Here is a 22,928-nt window from a genome sequence, read left to right as displayed (position 1 = left end):
TCTTGATGTGAAACGCTGAATATTCCCAACCAATGTCTAAAGTTCTATTACTTTATTGAGCTCAGCTCTTTGATTTAACTATCTCAGCAACATAACCCTTCAACTAACTGTCCTAGAGCAGCTACTCTCACACAAAGGCACATATTGTTGATCTGGTGCATTTATCTCTGGACGAGTGTTACATGCAGTGATAACCAGAACTGTGTGATGCATAAAGCTGCAACTCATGGATTGCTGTGTCTATTTGGTGCAATAGCCATCTTTAAACTCCAACTATATGGTTGAGGAATACTTGAATACTCTGAAGTTTGAAGGCATGGGTAGCTGTGGAGAAATGCAAAGAGGTCTGGCGTTACATATACAATTTGTCTTTCTCTACTTTTCATTTGCCTTGGGAGATTTTAAGAAGTCTACATAGATTTGGCAATTACTGCTCAATTTGGCAGGGTTTATAACACAGCTGATTCATGAAGGTTCGCTACCTCTTAGATGCAAGAATTTCAAGCAACTTACACACCCCCCTCCCCCCCTACAATCCGCAGAAAAAAAACAATGGTTAAAAAAGTGAGCTTGAATCAAAGTACAGCTATACTAATGTACCACTTCAACCTGAACATTTTCTCATTTAAACAAACTGTTGGAAAATCTCAGCCAATGGTCCTGGATATACATCAGTGGCGGCAATACAGAAACTGCAACATGAAAGCCCTGCCTCAAAACCACACAATACAGATGAATTGAGACTCGTCTATTCAAAATAAGCATAACGCAAGCAGAATGTAGAAAGTAGAACAAAAAAACAAGGTCAGATGCATGCTTGGAATTTAAAAATAAGTGCCTCTTGTTCTTTGTTCTCACACGCGGCTTCATCTGCAGTTTGAATGTTTCATATTGAAACCAAAGTCAAGGGCTTCTTTGGTGAAAAGAATGCATGCAATGAGAGAAAACAAATTCAGCTTTATTACAAAAAAAGTCTCTTCGCAAGCAGTTACACAATTGCACATGATGCAACCTCACTCAGTAATTCATCCATTTCACAGACTAAAGGTGTACTTACTCTCGTAATTAACCCCAGCAGTCGGTCAACAAGGCTGGGCCCAACAACTTCCAACAAAATGCAAGTTAGTGGCAGCAATAGAGGTCAGGACCATGGCCTGTATGTCTAACCAAAGAGAAGACAAGAAAATCCTTCCGGAAACTTGCAGCAATGTCAGAAGTGTTGCATTTGACTGCTTCCATGGGCCCAAACATCATGCCAATGCATTGGTTGATGCATTGGCCAATGCAACATTGCTTCAAGGTCTATATGCCCTGAAACATTCAGGCACGGGAGGGGAAGATCAACCATGCCCTTAGTATTCTTGGAAAAATATTAAATATCTTGGAGGTGGGTGAGGGAGGGGGGGGGGCAACAACGAATAAGGAATGTAACACAGCTCCCAAACAGGATCTTCAAAAGGAAGCCTTTGAAAGTAGTGCTAAGGTGTCACTTTACTGATCCATCCCAACCCAACCCAACTCAATACGTCAATAGCCTCTGGAACTGGCACAAAATCAATATCCAGAAGGTAACACTCCCAGTTCAAAGATAGACAAAAAAAAAGCTATCTTTTTTTGCGAAGTAACTCAGCGGGTTAGGCAGCATCACGGAAGAAAAGGAATAGAAGTCTGAAGAATGGTCTCGACCCTAAACCGCACCTATTCCTTTTCTCCAGAAATGCTGCCTGACACGCTGAGTTACCCCAGCTTTTTGTGTCAATCTTCGGTTTAAAACCAGCACCTGAAGTTCCTTCCTAGACCTTCCAGTTCAAAGATAGTTCAAAACCAACCCCCTCGAAAGAAACAGCAGTCCAGTTATTCCAGAGCTGCTGGCAGTTAGATAGGCTCAGCACCCACACACTGGTTGAATCCAAGCAGCAGCATTGCCAATGTCAACCAACATCTGAAAACCCTCGCAAACGCTGTTTTCAAGCTGGACATGACCAGTTTCCCACGCAGGTGACAGTGGGCAACTGTGTAACCTTGAAGAAATTAGCTCGGGTACATATAAAATAAACAATATATTTTTCTTCTTGAACAATGTACTGGGAGGCAATCCCCTGCCCAACCGCCTCCGCCATGTTTGTTAATTACTGGCTGCCTCCATGGAACTCAAGTTCCTGTGAAGCGGGGTTGGAAAAATCTAGTTTATGAAAAGATAATTAGCTATATTTAAGCTGTCAGCATGTTCTTTAGTCACATCGTACTATGCCTTCAATTCGGTTTGGTGCACAGCAGTCCACAGTGAAATCCACTCGTTTAGATTAGGAAGATGATGTGATCGGTCACCATGATCTGGTTGTCTTCCTGCATCTTGTCGAGAGCAGTCTGCACCTCCTCTTCAGTGAATGGAACCTTGTTTGTTTTATTGATTGAAGCCATCAGAGTTTGCATTCCAAGGGACTGAGCATGTGCAGCCTTGAAAGCATCTAAGAGGGCAGCTTTGAATGCTTTAAATCTGCGCCAGGATTAAAAACAGGATTAGAACCACATAAAATGAGCAGACAGCCACAGGAGTGTGCCCCCAGTTCAATCGGAAAGGAATTTAGTACCAGCTACAACAAATTGCAAGGGACACTGGATCGTGGTGCAACAAAATGTCTGACCACGACATCATTTTCCGGCCCAGCCAGTCTTCAGCCAAGAATTAAATTTAGTTCAGAGACATAGCACAGAAATAGGTCCACTGAGTCCACGCCGACCAGCGATCTCCGCACACTTACACTATCCTACACATACTAGGGTCAATTTATAATTATACTAAGCCAATTAACCTACAAACTTACACGTCTTTGGAGTTGGGAGGAAACCGGAGATCCCAAAGAAAAGTCACGTTGGTCACGAGGACAACGTACAAACTCTGTACAGGCAAGCACCAGTACTCAGGATCGAATCCGGGTCTCTGGTGCTGTAAGGCAGCAGCTCTACCGCTGTGCTACCATGCAACAAGTTGACTTCCAGCAAGGCTGCTGTGCTCATGTTACATGTGTTGCTGTCTGAATGCTCTCTGACAGAGAGAAATTAGATCAGATTGTTTCACCAAGTGAGTATGTATATTGACTTTCTGCATGCAAACTAAAATACCAGGGCAACTTCTGCATGAGGCTCTAATTCTGCATCTAAATATGTTGTTTCCAACCCACTGCATGATGGACTGGCAGCAAGAGTTTAGACTTACTCCAAAATTCCTTTATTAAGAAAATTTGGAAGCATTAAAAAAGCTAGCGATCACTTCCAATTTGCAATCTATTTATTATCAAGTTGCATTCTTCTCTGTCAAATCTATTTCCAGTTTTAATGGGATACCGTACCTCCTCACAAACCATTAAACACAATGTTAACCATTACACCAGGATCCTGCATCTGAACCCAGCAAACCACTTCTACACATTACCACATTTATAATAAAAGTAATTTTCCTTGATCAGAAATTAAATCTCAGATAACCTCAGCAGTGGCAGCAGATTTCTTCATTTTACTAACATAGAAAAATAGCTGCAGAAGGAGGCCATTCAGCCCTTCGAGCCAGCACCACCATTCAATATTACTGCTTTTCCCCCCATATCCCTTGATTCCTTTAACCCCAAGAGCTAAATCTAACTCACTCTTGAAAACATCCAGTGAATTGTCCTTCTGTGACAGAGAATTCCAGATTCGCAACTCTCCGGGTGAATTTTTTTCCCTCATCTCAGTCCGAAATGACCTACCCCTTATTCTTAAACTGTGACCCCTGGTTCTGGACTCCAATTTTAATAATGGTGCAATTTTAAATTGACATAATGACAGCATAAAACAGCACTAACTGAGCTAAATCAAAGAAGATGAAAATATCTGGGAGTATCTCAATTGAACACATGGTTTCTGCTCTGAACCGATCTAACTGTATCAAACAACTGGTATGACTTGTGTACAATTTGCTTGTGGATAAACCAAACCCAGTGAATCATCTTCATACTACCAAAACTGCTAAGGTTCAAAAAGGCAGCCCACGTAATTTTCATGACAAAAGAAAATCAGACCTAAAACTAAACATCCTCGATGTTTAGCATGAAACTAGAACAACATATTTTGAATTCAACGGTGGCAAGAAAACACTGACATACTGACCTTTCTTCACTCAACACAGACTTGGCAGTTCCATCAACGGTGTCCATGAGCTCTCCAGCTTCTGGCGTCTTTGGAGTGCGTGGCTGGACTGTGGAGAATCAGATCAGATTGTTTTACCAACTGGGTACACATACACATTGACTTTCTGCCTGCAAACCAAAATACCAGGGCACAATACAGAACCAATTTTTTGTGCAACTGGTAGGAGCTTCAAATCAACCCGCTTCCTTAGCAGACTAGGAAATGATTTATTGACCATCCACAAGGTTACAAACAACTATAGGCAGCCTAGTTTTAAATTCCACATGAAAATCTAAAACTTGGACCCAAAATGCTAACGATTGCTTTTTCCACAGAGGCTGCCTGAGCATTTGTTTATAGCATTCTCTGCTTTTAAATTTTAGAACCAAGTTGTAGTCAGAACTGAGAGACACTGTTAAAGACTAAATTACTTATCCTGGCACAGGTTGCAGCCTACACGGAATAGCCAAGAGAGCTCACCAACGCCTCTACTTCCTCAGAAGGCCAAGGACATTTGGCATGTCTCCAATGACTCTCACCATATCTACTCCATCATGCCTTCCCCCATTGACTTTATCTAATCTTTACTCTGCTTGGGAAAGAAGCCAACATAATCAAGGTCATCTTCATCCTCTCTTCTCCCCTCACCTAATGGGCAGAAGATACAAAAGCTTGAAAGCAGGTACAAACAAGATTCAAAAACAGCTTTTCCCCCCCGATTGATAGCAATCAGTCTCATATACTAACAATGATGGTCCAAACTTCCAAATACCTTATTGAAACCCTTGCATTTCTCTTTATCCGCACTTTTTCTGTGGTCTAACACTATATTCTGTAGTAATACACAAAATGCTGGAGTAATAATAATAATAATGGATGGGATTTATATAGCGCCTTTCTAATACTCAAGGCGCTTAGTAACTCAGCTGGACAGGCAGCATCTCTGGAGAGAAGGAATGGCTGACGTTTCGGGTCGAGAAACCTTTTCAGACCGACCCGACCTGAAACGGTAAATGCTGAGTTACTCCAACATTGTGTTTCTTTTGTTTAAGCCAGTGTCTGCAGTTCCTTCCTACACACTATATTCTCTTCTCTTGTTTATTTTTTTCTTTTGCACTACCTGTTGTACTTCTGTATGGTATAATTTACCTGGATAGCACACAATACAAAGACTTTCACAGTATCATGGCAAACATGACAATTATCTGTAGGATGCCAGAGAAGAAATCGCAGGAGTCTTGACCGAGATACATAAAACATAGTTAGACTTGGGTGAGATGCGGAAAACTGGAGGGTGACTAATGGAGGATGCCTCTATTTACGTGGGGCTGCAAGGAAAAACCGTGGGAAGTAAACCCAACATCTGTGGTAGGAAAGTACCTGGAGAGGATTCTGAGTGATCAGGTATACAAGCATTTGGATCGGCAAGGGTTAATTAAGGATTGTCAGCATAGTTTTGTTCATGGGAGTTTACATCTCATGAATTTCACTTGAGTTGTTTTAAAGTAAGAAGGTTGGCAAAAGCAAGGCCGTAGATTTTATTTTATGTTGACTATAATAAGGCCCTGATAAGGCTCCGTATTATAGAGTGCGCTGGAAGGTTAGATTGCGTGGGATCAAGGGAGAGCTAGCTAACTGGATACAGAACTGGATTCATGGTAGGAAGCAGAGGGTGGAGGAAGGGTATTTTTTTTGGACTGGAGGCCTTTGACTAGGGGTGTGCCTCAGGGATCGATGCTGGGCCCATAGCTGTTTCTCATCTAAATTGTTGATAAAGATGACAATATATAAGGTATGATTTGTAAGTTGGCAGGTAACACTAAAATAGGTGGAAACAGATCATGAAGATCAGCTGGGCAAGTGGGTCGAGGAATGTCAAATCGAGATATGTGAGAGGTGTTATATCTTGGGAAGTCAACCAAAGGGCAGGATCTTCAGTGAATGGTGGGGCCTTGTGCGGCGTTGTGGAGCAGAGGGATCTAGTGGTATTAGTGCATAATCCCTTGAAAGTGGTGTTATAGGTAGTAGATAGGGTAGTGAAAGTTGTTTAATCAGTCAGGAAATTGTGCAGAGAAAGAAGTTGGTATGTTAAGCTACAGTCGTACAAGACATTGGCGATATCGCATTTGGAGCATTGTGTTCAGTTATGGAGATAAAGATATAATGACCAAAAACACACCCTGTATAATATGGGAAGTGTTGGCCAAATCAGAGGTGTAAAGCACAGAAACAGGCCCAACAGCCCAACTCATTCATGCCAACCAAGATGTCACATCTAAGCTAGTCCCATTTATCCTTCTTTGGCTCGTATCATTAAACCTTTCCTATCAATGTATCTGTTAAAATGTATTTTAGATGTTATGCACCCACCTCAACTACTTTTACGGACAGTTCAATACACATGTCACCACCATGTATGTGAAAGAGTCACCCCTCAGGTTCCTATTAAATATTACCCCTCTCACATACCTTTGCCTTCTAGTTGGTTCCCTTAACCTTAGGGAAAAAAACAGTATATTGACCTAATCTATTCTCCTCGTGCATCGCCAGGGGTCATAAATTATTGCCAAATAAATACATTTGTCTTCATTACTGAGATGCACCATGAGCTTCACTAGGCAACAGGATGTCCTAATTCAATGCATCGGCTAACTAAACCCAAACAAACTTGCAGCTCACGAGTCTGCAGCAATACAATAACAACCAACTCACTGTCTGGAGTTAGTCTCTCACAGACATTTCTCCTATGCAGCCTTGAGGCATAGCAGTCATTGACAATAAGAACAAGAACTTACTGTCTGGTGTCTCTTCCTCAGCATCGCTGAAGTCATAGGGGTCATATTGTTCACCCTCCCCCTGCTCCCGTCTCCGCTTCTTGCGTTCACCATCTTTAGCTTGAGGTTTCCTCCTGAGGATGCAAAGAAAAATAAATAATAGATTCACCTTTTTTCTGTCCCACCAGCAGGGACAATCATTTTGAAGTTTGGATTGTGTGGGGGCGTGAGGAGGGGGGGGGGGGGGGGATAGTCTCGTTTAGAGATACAACGCAGAAATAGGCCCTTCGGTCCACGGAGTCGGGATCGAACCCGGGATTGTTATTAGCCAGGATCGAACCCGGGTCTCCTGCGCTGAGGAGCTGTAAGGCAGCAACTCTACTGCTGTGTCACCATGCCACCCTATCGTGTTTTGACCAGCAAAGGTCACAATGGCCCTCAAAAGCTGACAGTCAAAATATAAAGTGGTTACATTCAAATCATCAATATGATCATGATTTTATTTTTCATTGTTAAAACATCCAGGGACGGATATCTGTTTCTTGATTGATTAAAGAATGAACAACATCTAAACCGGTAGAGTCACTACAAGTAAATGCACAATGCAGAAAACTAAACGTTTCCACACCAAGCGATCCTTCACCTCTTCTTGGCGTCACCATCTTCCTGGCTAATGTCTTCCTCCTCGGACTCCACCTCACTGTCATCTTTGCGTGATTTCTTCCGTTTCTCCAAAACCTAAACAAAATACACCCACATTAGGTTTGCTGGGGATGGAACTTATTTAGTAACTTTGCACTGGCCACATTTGGAGTATTATGTGCAGTTCTGATCACAGGAAGGATGTGGAGGCTTTGGAGAGGGTGCAGAAGAGATCTATTGGAATGCTGCCTGGATTAGACGGCATTAGGTACAAAGAGAGATTGGACAAACTTGGATTGTTTTCTCTGGAGTGGAGGCTGAGGGGAAACCTGATTTAAGAATATAAAAACATCGGAGGCAAAGATAGGATAGACAGAATGCACTTTTTTTTAAATCTGCACTTTCTGGCTGGCTGTAACATTAACTGTTTATTTTCTCTTTTGCAGAACTGTTTGTCTGATGTACTTATGATATGACTTATCCAGAGAACATGCAAAACAAAGAGTCTGACAGCTTTCATAACAGTGGGGAAGAAGCTGTTTCTGAATCCAATGATACATGCTTTTAGCTTTTGTATCTCTGCCCAACAGGAAAAGGAAAAGAGAATGACCAGTGTGTAAATAGTCAGTGGTTCAATGGTTCTTTATTGTCACATATGCACTGCACAGTGAAATTATTGTACCCATCGCCATAATTTGGCATCAGTTACAAGAGAAAAAGTCCAAAGCCCCCCAACTTCCCTCCCTTCACCTTAAAATAATCAAAATCATCCAGGTTACATTATTTTAAGGTGAAGGGAGGGAAGTTGAAACAATTTTTGTAAAATACAAAAGTGAAGTATGTGCTTGGAAAAAATTACTAGGGGAAGTGGTGGAAGCAAATATGACAGTAATTTAAGAAGCATTTAGACAGATACTTGAACAGCCAGTGGAATCAAGGAATATAGATCACAAGCAGGCAGATGGGCAGTTTACATTAGTATCATGGTCAGCATAGACATGTGGATTGAATGACCTGTTCTGTTCTATCTAAGATTGGAATACCATAGGAGTATTTAGATCTCTTCCAAGAACTAGTTATAAAACACCAACAGGGCTCAATCATGGGAAGAGATTTACGACACTGGGATTTTTGTCAACAGCAACATCAGATGCCCACACTGCACAGCACATGTTAATTTAAGCACTGGCTTCTTGAGTGATAGTTTAAACACAGCAGAAAGCACCTGCATGTTATGGTTGGAGGGAGGCAGGGAGTCATTGCCAACATTGGCTTTCAGTTTTTTAAATATTATATCAGGGAGTTTATGCTATTGAATGCTTAAATTCTGCTTGTCAGAGACCACGTGCCTCCAGCCAACCAATGTCACAAATGTGTAGCTAATCTCAGAAGCACTGTTATCTGTTACAATGGTAAATAGACCATAGAACAGTACAGCACAAGAGCAGGCCCTTTAGCCCACAATATCTGTGCTGAACATGATGCCGACCATCTCTAATCTGCCTGCACATAGTCCATATCCTCCATATCCAAATGCCTATCCAAAAGTCTCTTAAATGCCACTATCGTATCTGGGTCAAATACCACCCCCGGAAATGTGTTCTGGGCACTCATCACCCTCTGTGTGTAAAAAAAAAAACCTTGCCCTGCACATCTCTTTAAAATTCTCCTCTCACCTTAAAGCTATGCCCTCTAGTAGTTGAGCATTCCAGGTTGGGGGGGGGAGGAAGGTTCTAACTGTCTTCCCTATCTATAGTTCTCATAATTGTAATATTCTTCTTTCAGGCCTCACCACAACCTCTGGCGTTCCAGAGAAAACAATCTGAGTCTGTCCGACTTCTCCCTGTGACTAATAAACACTAATCCAGGCATCAATTTGGTAAATGCGACATTTCATTTATTATCAAGTTGGTGTACATGTATGTTGCATGAGCTATTTCAACTGATTGTAGCCACATGACTGTTTGAGAATTGAGATTCACTCCTAATTAATAAAAAAAAAAGACCAAATTCACACAACAATAAAATGTGAATCTTATTGAGTTTTTACAGTAGAGGTTTGCTCCCCTGGTGAGCACCGGCAATCGTTTAGTTTGTTTAGAGATAGAGCGCGGAACCAGGCACTTCAGCCCACCGAGTCCGCACTGACCAGTGATCCCCGCACACTTACACTATCCTACACACACTAGGGATAATGTTACAATTATACCAAGCCAATTAACCTGCAAACCTCTAAGTCTCTGTCCTTTGGCAAGCACCAAGAGCGTGGGAAGGTATTGTGTGCAGCAACATATTTTCTACCAACATGAGTGAATGGCCGTAACACCAGATGAGATGTTAAGCCCAGAGGACATCAGAAGGATACACTTTGGCGAAGAGATAGATGCTCACAAGCACTTACCTTCTTAAAGTAAGCAAACTGAACCAGTTCGACTGCTGCATCAGAATCTTGTAGGTCAATGGTCTTGCTCATGCGGGCTTTTGCGTGAGCTGTTGACAGCCTGATCAAAGTCTCCAGAGTTCGTGCAGTGACAGGTGAGGTCTAAGTGGAAGGCGTTAGGAAAGGGAAGAGAAGGTTAGTAACAAAACCCTCAGGGTCCGTGAGAAATCCACACCAAGTCAACATCAGCACACCGTTTTTGACCAAGACAACAAGCGCAAAATGAGCTGGCACTCTGTCTGTAATAAAGGGCACTCACAGTGGGAGGGAACTAAGCCATAGTTAGCTTTCCTCTCACAAATGTGTCAGAGGTTATGGGGAGAAGGCAGGAGAATGGGACCGAGAGGGAAAGATAGATCAGCCTTGATTGGATGGCGGTGTAACTTGATGGGCCGAATGTCCTAATTCTGCTCCCAGAACTTGTGAACATTCCTGTGGGACCATTTCATCTCCATTTACACAGGAGGCTAAGGCTGAAAATCAGACTGCTGCCACCCATCTGTTACTGACACCAGAAATAAAAGAGCACAAACAGAAGATGCTGAGAAGTTACACCTCCATGAAAAACTAGTTTCTTAGAGAGGAAGTGACTCATTAATACATGTCGTAAAGTCTTCAACAAACTTAGAACATGTATCCAATTCAACCAATGACCCTCCTTCCAGCTTGACCATCCTCTAAAGCCATTCCGTAACAGTGTAGTTCCTCATAATACAAGCAAGGGTAGAGCACATGCATAAAATCAGTCAATGAGAATGAAAGATATTGAACCTACAGAGAACATTGCCTGTGCTTAAAGATTATTCAATCCAAGTCCAATTGCCTGTAATCTTACGACCATTTTATCGATTTGGGTTAGTCCAGGCATTGGAAAATTTCAAACATTATGCTCTTCATAAAAAAAAGGTACAAGGATAAACCCTATAACTACAAAGAAGCAGTTAGGGCTTCCGCCAGTGTCTTGGACCACGGTTTAATTCTAACCTTGGATGCAGTCTGTGTGGGATTGTTTATTCTCCCTGTAACCACATGGGCTTCCTCTGTGTACTCATGTTTCCTCCCGCATCCAAAAGACATGGTGGTAAGTTAATGGACCACCATAAATTACCTTTGATGCAAACAGTTGGCAAAAAGAATCAAAGGGACACTGATGGGGACGTATGGGACGGGAGCCACACTGATGGGGTTGCTTTTCTGAGAAACAGCATGGACTGAGTCCCAACGTACATGTGGAATTAACATGATGAATTTTCATGAGGGCAAAGGCTGAAAGGACCCTTCCTTTCTTGGGAGCATTCCCAAATAAGGGGTTAATTCACTGAAGACTGACATGAAGAAAATAAATTCTCTATAAGGGGCGAGAGTCTTTCATACACCTAGCCATACAGAGAGCTGGGAGGTGGAAGTCCTACATATGAGACTGTGATAGCTAGAATAAGGAAAGGATTGGAAAGCAGTAAAAAAACAAAACACTGGATCAGCGATGATCCTACTGAATGCCAGATCCACGCTGAGGGACTTAGTGGCGTTTTCCTGTTCCTCTTATTTATGATATTAACACAAGACAGCTCAATCTCCAGGAGAAAACAAACAAGCTGCATAGTGACCAGAAACTACATAGAATGGAAAGGAGAAATCCTGGTGATGAAACACATTTCTACAAAGGCCACACACCCGAGCAACATCGGAACTCATCTGGTCCTGACTGCGTAGACTGGAGTACTCCTCTGCAATGTGGTTCGCGGCCTCAGATGTGAGCATGGGTTTGACGATCTTGGCAACGTGGATGTACTTGCGCATAAATTCCATACTGACAATCTTCTCTCTGAAACACACAATGAGTAGATGGCCGTTTGAACAATCATCAGCTCATAGCCTTTATTTGTATTTGGTTTGAACCACACTGGCAAAGCTGCGTTTATATCCGAACGGTGCTGCCAAGGATATCGGGAGTAAAGTATCAATTTGGGGCTGGAGTCACATACAAACAGTACCAGGTTGAGGAGTTAGATTTCTGCTCACGTGCTGGTCAAAGATATCCACATATTTCTTGAGGCAACCCAGTGATTACCAGTTTGGAATGGTTAATGCACAGTGAGAACATTAGCAAGCAAGCACTAAGGTGTGCAACACGTCAGCACAGTGCAGCAGTAGTTAGTGCTGCTGGTTCACAGTTCCAGCAACTCGGCTCAACCTTAATCTCCAGCCAACATAGAATGTACGTTTCCCTTGGGTTACCTCTCGTGGCACATACCCCTACCGAAGAGTTAATTTCCTTTGATCCTCCCTCTTCCTCTTCATCACAAATTCCCCGCACCAACAACCCCTCTCACCCTTTCCATTCCCTTCCAATCACTATTCTAGCTTCTGGTTTTACTTTCCTATAATGAGCAGGATCTTGAATCAACCTGCACAACCCTAATCTTATCTCAGCAATGCAACACTACCATGTAGCACCTTCACCACTATCTACCCATGGTGCTACTTTCAGCGACAACAGACCTGTAGTCTAATTGTGCTTTACACTATTGTCTTGTTTAGGAATACTTTTATTTTCACTGTCTTGCATGCCTTTTGGCTTTGCGTGTTATCTATGTGCCCGAGATGTTCCTGCAAGAAAGATTTTTGTTGCACCTGTACGTCACTATACTTGCACATATATGATAATAAATGTGACGACCCGAGCAAATGATAAGAGGGAACTGTATCACTGAGGGTTATGTCAACCACAAACATCAGCATTGATCAGCTGGGTCAAATGGCATGTTTCTATGCTGTAGATAATTCAGTGAAGAACCATGTTGGTCTTGTCAGCACATTTGAAAAGGATAGTAAATATTCTAGATTGAGCTTCTCTCTGAACTTGGAGCATATGGAATGCAGAACACAAAGTACAGCACAAGATCAGGCCCTTCTCCCCACAATGTTTGTGCTGAACATGATGCCAAATTAAACTAAGTCCTTCTGCCTGTGATACAAAAAGCTGGAGTAACTCAGCAGGTCGGACAGCAACTCCGGAGAAAAATAGGTAACGTTTTGTGTCTCCTCGTTCTCCTTCCTTTCATATTCATGTATCTATCTAAAAGCCCCGTAAACACCAAAACCAGATCTGCTACCTATAGCAGCACATTCCAGTCCTAGCATTTTTCTATGCAAGAAACAGACCCTTTGGGCATCATTTAAACTTTCCTCTTGTTACCTTAAACATGCCCTAAAGAGATTTGGCAATTCCACCCTCAGAAAAAGGTTCTGACTGTCGACCCTTTCTATACCCCTCATAATGTTATAAACTTCTCTTCTGGGCCTCCGGAGAAGGCAACTAAAGTTTGCCCAACCTCTCCTTAAAGCTAATGCCCTTCAATCCATGCAGCATCCTGGTTAACCTTTCTGGACATGCTTTAAAGACTCCATGTCCTTCCTGAAGTGGGTCAACCAAATACGTCCCAACCAAAGTTTTCAAAAGTTGCAACATAAGATCGTTAAATTGGGTCGTTCCTTCTATTGTCAAGCTAAACCTTATGTTATAATTACTCTCTCCCAACAGAAACCTAATGCTGGTGACCTACCTCTCTACTCAAGACCAGATTCAGCAATACTCTATTTATCATTGAACAAATAAAACTCGTGATCTGGCTAAAAACACCCAACATTGAGTCATGTTCCCTCTATTGTTCCAGAACTCTAACGGATCACCTTTGACTCTTCTGCACCATCCTCGCACTCTAGCCCTGCCACACTCACTTGAAACAATGCTGCTTCCTCTCTTCCTCACCTTACTTCCCTGGTCTTCCTGAACATTTATATCAAGGGATATTTTAATGCCCAATCCTGACCCAACATGCATATGTTCACTGACCCCAATAAAATTCTAAGTCTGACATAATGCATCTTCTCATTTTTTAAAATTTTATTTTCCTTTAATTTTAATCCAATTTCTCCTCCTGTGTCTCTTTGCTGGTTGCACTCTTAGGCTTGTGCACTTAGTGTCCATCATAGAGCACGGAAACATCCCTTTGTCCCCATTCGTCTATGAGCAAGATGGCCAACTGCGCAAGTCCGATTCACCCTGCATTTGACCCAAATGCCTCCCAAATATACATGCCACAATCTGGTCAACTTTTGACTCAGAAAAAATGAAATAATTTTGTTTGAACGTTGAAAGAGAGTTTCCAATACCTAGACAGAGGGCAGAAAATAAAACAAAAGAAAAGGTACACTACAAACATTTAGTATTTGGAAATATCTGTTCAATAGGGCAGTGAACATTGATTTAACAGATTACTTCCAAAAGGAACTGGAGAAAAAAAATTGAAGGATGTAGGGAAAGAGTTGTGGAGCATGGTTTGAACAAAAGTGGGGGTCCAATAGCCTCCTGTCCTCTTCTAATCCCGTACTCAACTTCCCCTTGCTGATAATCATTTGATAGTGTCCTCCATCTCCTCACTTCAGTGAATGTCAGATGTTGCATCTATTTTGAATCATTCCTTTTGAACGTTGGGAGATGTTCCCCATGTGCATTCAATGCTTTGAATCTCTGAAGGTGATTCAGCCCAAGAACTCAGTAATAACTGTCAAAGCTCATTGAGGCGCCGCCTAACCTGCTGCCCGGAGCAATGTGAAGTGATTCACTCTGCTGCTGGTCCAGAGGATGTATGGTTATCTGCTCAGCAATTTACAATCTGATAAAGAGCGCATGTGGATGCAGACTATGCTGACATCTAACCACATTTGATCAGTGGCTCAGATTCCACTGCTGATACCATTTATTTTGAGTCAATAGCACTAAAAGTAGTCAGACCTCATTCCACCTTTGGCAATCAATTCAACATGCACATCTCAAAACCATCGAGATCAGTCCTCAAATAGGCTCGACCTACAGCTGAGCAGTGAGGCTAATCTAAATGGCTGTTTTTTTTGTCAGCATGGACATGGACCAATTAATCTACTGACTGGCCAAATTAAACACATGTACAGAGCTACAGGCTAAACTATGGCAGAGTATCTATTACATTACAAGTTGAATCTCAAAGTAAACATCTTGATTATCAGTAATTATAGTGAAACTCTTAGTGTTGGAGTGAAAAAACTTGTTGGTTCAGAAGTTGGCAAATTTCAACTTGGCATTTTAATTTTTAGTTTAGAGATACAGCACAGAAACAGGCCCTTCGACTCACTGAGTCTGCGCCGACCAGTGATCCCGGTACACCAGCATTAGCCTACACACCAGGGACAATTTACAATTTTTACTGAAGCCAATTAGTGCGACTTTGGAATGTGGGAAGAATCCAGAGCTCCTGGAGAAAACCCACGTGGGCAGGGGGAGAATGTCCAAACTCCGTACAGGCAGCACCTGCAGTAAGGATCGAAAATGGGTCTCTGGCGCTGTAAGCACTTTAAGGTGTTAATTCTACCACTTCGCCATACTGCCGTCCTGTCTGCTAGTTCATTCAGATTGCAAGCACACACTATCTCTATCATATTGTAATCAACCAATAATCTAAGCTTTTAATTGAAGGCAAGCTGCCTAGCCAAAGCAAATCGAACAAAATAAAGAACACAGATATAGTAGGTATGGATTTTCAAAATGTGTCCTATAAACAGGTAGCAGCTATTAAAGGTAGACACAAAATGCTGGAGTAACTCAGCGGGACTGGCAGCATCTCTGGAGAGAAGGAATAGGTGACGTTTCAGGTCGAGACCTTTCTTCAGACTGAAATGTCACAATTCCTTCTCTCCAGAGATACTGCCTGTCTCACTGAGTTACTCCAGCATTTTGTGTCCATTTTCGATTTAACCCAACATCTGCAGTACTTTCCTAGCAGCTATTAAAGTCAAGTTGAGCTCATTGTCAACTGCATAGGTACTCTGAGACACAAGTCAAATGAAAATCTTGTTTGCAGCAGCATCAGAGGCACATTGAATCAGATAACACACAAAGCAAAGTAAATAAGTTATGCATTATGTGCCATCAAAGTCAAGAAAACTGGACGAGTGAGATTGGGGGCAGGGACTATGAAAGTTTTACAGAACATACAACAGGAGGACAGGAACAGACATTTCGACCACAATGCCTGTGTCCAGTATGATGCCAAGTAAACGAGTCTCCTCTGTGTAGAGACATACCCCTCCATTCCCTGCATATTCACGTGTCTACCTAAAAGCCTCTTAAACGGCACTACCAGAGCTGCCTCCACCATTACGCCAAAACGGTACACTATAGCACTACAATTTTTGGGCCACCTTACTCACAATTGTCTCGTGGTGTGTTTTTATCAAATTTCGTTCAGATTGACGTCATATTTTACAAGTTATTCACGTTTTCAATTTTACAAATCCAGTTTGAGAAAGAATCACTTGAACACTGCTGGAGGACACTTAAAAAAAACTTGCTGTCATAAAAGCACGCTGGACACAGGCACGGACAGACATGGACTGGGCCCGGAGCCGCGCTCATTCCTCACCCTCTTCAGCACCCTCCGCAGCTTCAAAAAGTCACTGACTGACTTTGTTATTTTAAAATGCCACACCTGTGGTGCCCGCCCGGAGCAGCAGCCCCTGGACCCCGCACCAGCTCGAACCACAGCCCAGGGCCCTGAGCGCGGCTGGACACAGACACGGACACAGACTGGGCCCGGAGCCGCGCTCCTCCCTCCCCCCTCCCGCGAGGGCTACGGGATAGGGAGGGAATAGGGGTTATGGACAACATTAACAAAGACAGGGCTCCCTGTCCAATGAGCACGTTGTAACATTGTTGTAAGGAGAGGGAGTGGGGGAGGAGTGGAGGAAAGGATTATTATTTAATGTTATATAAACAGATAGAATGAGAGATGGGGGGTAGGGAGGGGAGAGAGGCTATGGAAGGAGGGAGAGAGTGACTGAGGGTAGGGGAAAGGAGAGGGAAGGAGTGCGGGATGAGAGGAGGAGAGGGGAAAGAAGAGGTAGGGTGAAGAGGCGGAGGGAGTGCTGGAGATGATGGGAAATGAGCCGCGCCTGCGCAGTTGGGAGCCATCGGTGATTGGTGGAATATTGCGTTGGGGGAAAGGTTTACGTTGGGAGAACGGGTGATTGGTGGAATTTTGCGTTGGGGGAACAAGGCCCACCTTGTCAACCACAAACATCAGCATTGATCAGCTGGGTCAAATGGCATGTTTCTATGCTGTAGATAATTCAGTGAAGAACCATGTTGGTCTTGTCAGCACATTTGAAAAGGATAGTAAATATTCTAGATTGAGCTTCTCTCTGAACTTGGAGCATATGGAATGCAGAACACAAAGTACAGCACAAGATCAGGCCCTTCTCCCCACAATGTTTGTGCTGAACATGATGCCAAATTAAACTAAGTCCTTCTGCCTGTGTCCAATATTCCTCTATATTCAGAAGATACAAAAAGTTGGAGTAACTCAGCAGGTCGGACAGCAACTCTGGAGAAAAATAGGTAACGTTTTGTGTCTCCTCGTTCTCCTTCCTTTCATATTCATGTATCTATCTAAAAGCCCCGTAAACACCAAAACCAGATCTGCTACCTATAGCAGCACATTCCAGTCCTAGCATTTTTCTATGCAAGAAACAGACCCTTTGGGCATCCTTTAAACTTTCCTCTTGTTACCTTAAACATGCCCTAAAGAGATTTGGCAATTCCACCCTCAGAAAAAGGTTCTGACTGTCTACCCTTTCTATACCCCTCATAATGTTATAAACTTCTCTTCTGGGCCTCCGGAGAAGGCAACTATAAACAGGTAGCAGCTATTAAAGGTAGACACAAAATGCTGGAGTAACTCAGCGGGACTGGCAGCATCTCTGGAGAGAAGGAATAGGTGACGTTTCAGGTCGAGACCTTTCTTCAGACTGAAATGTCACAATTCCTTCTCTCCAGAGATGCTGCCTGTCTCACTGAGTTACTCCAGCATATTGTGTCCATTTTTGATTTAACCCAACATCTGCACTACTTTCCTAGCAGCTATTAAAGTCAAGTTGAGCTCATTGTCAACTGCATAGGTACTCTGAGACACAAGTCAAATGAAAATCTTGTTTGCAGCAGCATCAGAGGCACATTGACTCAGATAACACACAAAGCAAAGTAAATAAGTTATGCATTATGTGCCATCAAAGTCAAGAAAATTGGACGAGTGAGATTGGGGGCAGGGACTATGAAAGTTTTACAGAACATACAACAGGAGGACAGGAACAGACATTTCGACCACAATGTCTGTGTCCAGTATGATAGAATAGAAATAATTTTATTGCCACACAACCAAGGTCGGTGGTATTTGGGTTGCCAGCAGCGGTACAATAATAAAGAACACAACCACATTAAAATTTTACACAAACATCCACCACAGCATTCATCACTGTGGTGGAAGGCACAGAGCTTGGCAAGTCCTCCTTCATTTCCCCCGTGGTCGGGACCACCACCCTCCACAGCCGCTGCTGCGGGCGTCCAGATGGTAAGGGACAAAGTCAAAGTCAAGGTGAGTCCAGGATCGGCTCTTCCCAACCAGAGACCGCGGCTTCAGGCTGGTGTAGGCCGCAGGCCGGCGGTCAAAGTTTTAAAGTACCTGCCGTGCCGCAGCCGGAAGCACCGCAGTCTGCAGGGCCGGCGGTCGAAGCTCCCCTCCAGGGGAGATGTTAAGTCCATGCCGCACCCGCGGTAGAAGACGGCCGCGGGCCGGCGGTGGAAGCTTCTTCTTCCACCCGGGTCCCCAACGTGAGATCCCGGGCTGTAGACGCCGCACCAGCTGGAGTTCTGCAGACCGCTGCTTCAGGCTGCCGGCTGCGGGCCAGCGTAACGGAGCGCTCCCCTCCAGCGAGGTCTCACCCGCTCCGCGCCGAGAGTCCACGCTGCGTCCGCCGCTGAAGCTCCGGGCGCGTCTCCGGGAAAGTCCGCGCCGATCCATGCTGTTAGGCCACGGGGGAGGCGGCCTGAAAAAGTCGCCTCTCCATGGAAGAGGCGGCCGAAACGGTTTCCCCCTTACCCCCCCACACCACCCCCCACACATAACACACAAAGAAACAAAGATGCCAAGTAAACGAGTCTCCTCTGTGTAGAGACATACCCCTCCATTCCCTGCATATTCACGTGTCTACCTAAAAGCCTCTTAAACGCCACTACCAGAGCTGCCTCCACCATTACGCCAAAACGGTACACTATAGCACTACAATTTTTGGGCCACCTTACTCACAATTGTCTCGTGGTGTGTTTTTATCAAGTTTCGTTCAGATTGACGTCATATTTTACAAGTTATTCACGTTTTCAATTTTACAAATCCAGTTTGAGAAAGAATCACTTGAACACTCCTGGAGGACACTTAAAAAAAACTTGCTGTCATAAAAGCACGCTGGACACAGACACGGACATACATGGACTGGGCCCGGAGCCAGCGCTCATTCCTCACCCTCTTCAGCACCCTCCGCAGCTTCAAAAAGTCACTGACTGACTTTGTTATTTTAAAATGCCACACCTGTGGTGCCCGCCCGGAGCAGCAGCCCCTGGACCCCGCACCAGCTCGAACCACAGCCCAGGGCCCTGAGCGCGGCTGGACACAGACACGGACACAGACTGGGCCCGGAGCCGCGCTCCTCCCTCCCCCCTCCCGCGAGGGCTACGGGATAGGGAGGGAATAGGGGTTATGGACAACATTAACAAAGACAGGGCTCCCTGTCCAATGAGCACGTCGTAACATTGTTGTATGGAGAGGGAGTGGGGGAGGAGACGAGGAAAGGATTATTGTTTAATGTTATTTAAACAGATAGAATGAGAGATGGGGGGTAGGGAGGGGAGAGAGGCTATGGAAGGAGGGAGAGAGTGACTGAGGGTAGGGGAAAGGAGAGGGAAGGAGTGCGGGATGAGAGGAGGAGAGGGGAAAGAAGAGGTAGGGTGAAGAGGCGGAGGGAGTGCTGGAGATGATGGGAAATGAGCCGCGCCTGCGCAGTTGGGAGCCATCGGTGATTGGTGGAATATTGCGTTGGGGGAAAGGTTTACGTTGGGAGAACGGGTGATTGGTAGAATTTTGCGTTGGGGGAACAAGGCCCAACGGGTCCCACTTGGTCTCCTTTAGGCATTTTGTTTCTGACCCTAAAGCTATACCCTCTGGACTTTGACATCTCAACCCTAGATTCTGACTGTCCACCTTTTCTACGCCTCATATTTTTATATATGTACATCTGATACAAGCTGGGCCCAGTCAATGATGCACTTGGTTTGTGCTAAAGATTTTTATGGTATACTGTAGTGGCCTGGTCAAGGTCAGGAAAAGGCCAGACGCCAGGCGGATTCAAGAGAAGCTTTTTATTCCAACTGTCAGAGTACACACAACACCCTCGAGAGAACCCTTGACAGCGTCGTCGGGAAACCCCGTGGCAGAAGAGAGAACCCTTGACAGCGTCGTCGGGAAACCCCGTGGCAGACCAATGCCCCTGTCCCTCAATCGGCGAGGGGGATGATCCAAGGAGTGGCCTACCCCCCAGGGACCGCCACAATACGATGATTTCTTAGTACTTGGAATGTGTTACCAAAAACGGCAATGTTGATTGATAGCCACTTCTCCAGGCATGGTCCAGAAGGTGAGCAGACACAATACTTCCCCAGCCAACTCTACGAGCCCTCACTGGTACCCTTGGCATAATGTTCCAGTGCCAACACAATCTCCACGCCAAACCAGAGGGGCGAGATCACTGTTTTATTGCCTGAAGAATGCCAGTGAAGGGAAGCTTCCTAGCACCAGTATCATGAGCAACTACTTTTTTTTTTTAAACCTATAGGGTGCATATAAATGTGAGTGTTCAGAGAAACCTATAGAACCTGATACAATTATGACTTTCAAAAGACATTTGGAAAGGTTCAGAGGGATATGGGTCACATGTGGGCAAATGGGACTAGCCCAGAACGCCAAGTTGGCTAGCATAGACAAGGTGAGCCGAAGAGCATGTTTCCATGTTGTATAGTTCAATGCCTCAAAGCGCTTAGCACCATCCCTAAGGGAGACATAATCGTCCTCCATGGAGACTTCACTGCAAGAGTTGGCAAGGAAACATTAGGACTAACAACAGTCATTCCTCATTTATCAGTATGTGATTTTCCAATGAAGTATCCCAGGAGTATTCAGATGGTCGGACAGCTTGACTAACAGGCTGAACCAGAGGGAAAAGAGGGACAGAAGCACCCAGTACAGAAAGTCACTGACTTTCCTTCGTGAGATGTCTCTAACAAACTCAATTACATTATCCAGTTCCAGCAAGTGATTCATTGGTGCCTATCTCCCACATAGTCATTACTTGGCAGTTTCCCACTGTCACCTTTGAGTCCAGTGCGTTTTACAGACATCAGGGGAAACCCACACAGTCACAGGGAGAATGCGCAACTCTATATAGACAACAAGCGGGGTCAGGATTAAACCTGTGTGTCTGGAGCAGTGAGGCAGCAGCTGTGCCACTGCACCAATCAACTGATCATAGAAACATAGAAAATAGGTGCAGGAGTAGGCCATTTGGCCCTTCGAGCCTGCACCGCCATTCAATATGATCATGGCTGATCATCCAACTCAGTATCCTGTACTCCTCTCCATACCCCCTGATCCCTTTAGCCACAAGGGCCACATCTAACTCCCTCTTAAATATAGCCAATGAACTGGCCTCAACTACCTTCTGTGGCAGTGAGTTCCAGAGATTCACCACTCTCTGTGTGAAATTTTTATTTCTCATCTTGGTCGTAAAGGATTTCCCCTTTATCCTTAAATCCTTAAACCATTGGCTATATTTAAGAGGGAGTTAGATGTGGCCCTTGTGGCTAAGGGGATCAGAGGGTATGGAGAGAAGGCAGGTACGGGATACTGAGTTGGATGATCAGCCATGATCATATTGAATGGCGGTGCAGGCTCGAAGGGCCGAATGGCCTACTCCTGCACCTAATTTCTATGTTTCTATGTTTCTATGTGACCCCTTGTCCTGGACTTCCCCAACATCGGGAACAATCTTCCTGCATCTAGCCTGTCCAACCCCATCTCACACAAGACAATGTTCTTTCCCACTCTTTACCCTTTGAGGTCTGTGATATCTAGAAATTGCCAGGGCACCCAGCAATCAATAGTCAAGTATTGGGTTAATGTCTTGCGTGATAGATAGCAAACGTTGCATTGTCATTGCATTCAGTGCCACACTGGAAGTGACAACCTAGATTGTAGGTCAGCTACTGCTCAAATGCATCAATTCAACAATGTACTTAGTCATCTGGGCGATGGCAAAGATTATCAAGAATTGCAAGGCAAAACCCACCGCTTCCTCTGGCAGGCAAGACAAAAGTACAATGCAAAGATCAGATACACTGCCAGGTGACTGAATTACCAACGCAATTGGTAATGTCTTGCCCGAACTATGTAGGGACCCGACGAAGCCACACAGAGATTTTATAGAGTTACGCAGCATAGAAAGACAGCTTTAGGTATAACTCGTCCATGCCGGGCAAGATGCCATCCCACTTGCCCACATTTAGCCTGCATCTCTGACCCGTTACTAGCTAGGAACCAAAATGTCTTTAATGTAATTGTATCTGCCACTGCCACTTTGGTCTATATAATAGTAAGATTAAACGAGAACTTTGAAGTTTGATCTTTATTTTATGAGGAGTTACGATGAGCGATTACGTGAAGAAGGCCGTCAGCCCGCATGCGCGTCAACCTTCAAAGCAGCGGTGGGAAATCACAGAATAACAGTTGTTGAACTGAATATAGTAAGATACGAGAGACTTGTAATACCAGCTGATCTTTTATGAGGGTTGGGAGCGGTGGGCACCTAATCGCTCATCGTGACTCCTCATAAAATAAAGATCAAACTTCAAACTGGTAAGTTCTCGTTTAATCTTACTATTTTACTTCGGAGTCACGTCAGTGACTACGTGAAGACTTCAAAGCTTG

The 22,928-nt window shown here is 44.1% G+C and overlaps 1 protein-coding gene across 1 annotated transcript in view; it reads right to left on the bottom strand.

The window, feature by feature from the left end:
- Nucleotides 1-980: 980 nt before the first annotated feature.
- The window catches only part of mcm3 (minichromosome maintenance complex component 3), a 55,257-nt gene continuing 33,309 nt past the window's right edge, over nt 981-22,928 (bottom strand). The window contains exons 12-17 of the mRNA XM_033026097.1: nt 11,698-11,848; nt 9,985-10,125; nt 7,585-7,679; nt 6,963-7,075; nt 4,147-4,234; nt 981-2,497 (exon numbers count right to left, since the gene is read on the bottom strand). Coding sequence (XP_032881988.1) covers nt 2,299-2,497; nt 4,147-4,234; nt 6,963-7,075; nt 7,585-7,679; nt 9,985-10,125; nt 11,698-11,848 — 787 coding nt within the window. The 3' untranslated portion in view covers nt 981-2,298. The remainder of the gene's footprint in view (nt 2,498-4,146; nt 4,235-6,962; nt 7,076-7,584; nt 7,680-9,984; nt 10,126-11,697; nt 11,849-22,928) is intronic.

The sequence above is a fragment of the Amblyraja radiata genome, chromosome 8 (assembly GCF_010909765.2).
Source record: "Amblyraja radiata isolate CabotCenter1 chromosome 8, sAmbRad1.1.pri, whole genome shotgun sequence".
In the NCBI taxonomy this organism is placed as follows: Eukaryota; Metazoa; Chordata; class Chondrichthyes; order Rajiformes; family Rajidae; genus Amblyraja; species Amblyraja radiata.
The sequence above is the reverse complement of the archived record's forward strand: the minus strand, read 5'-3'. Positions and strand labels throughout refer to the sequence as shown.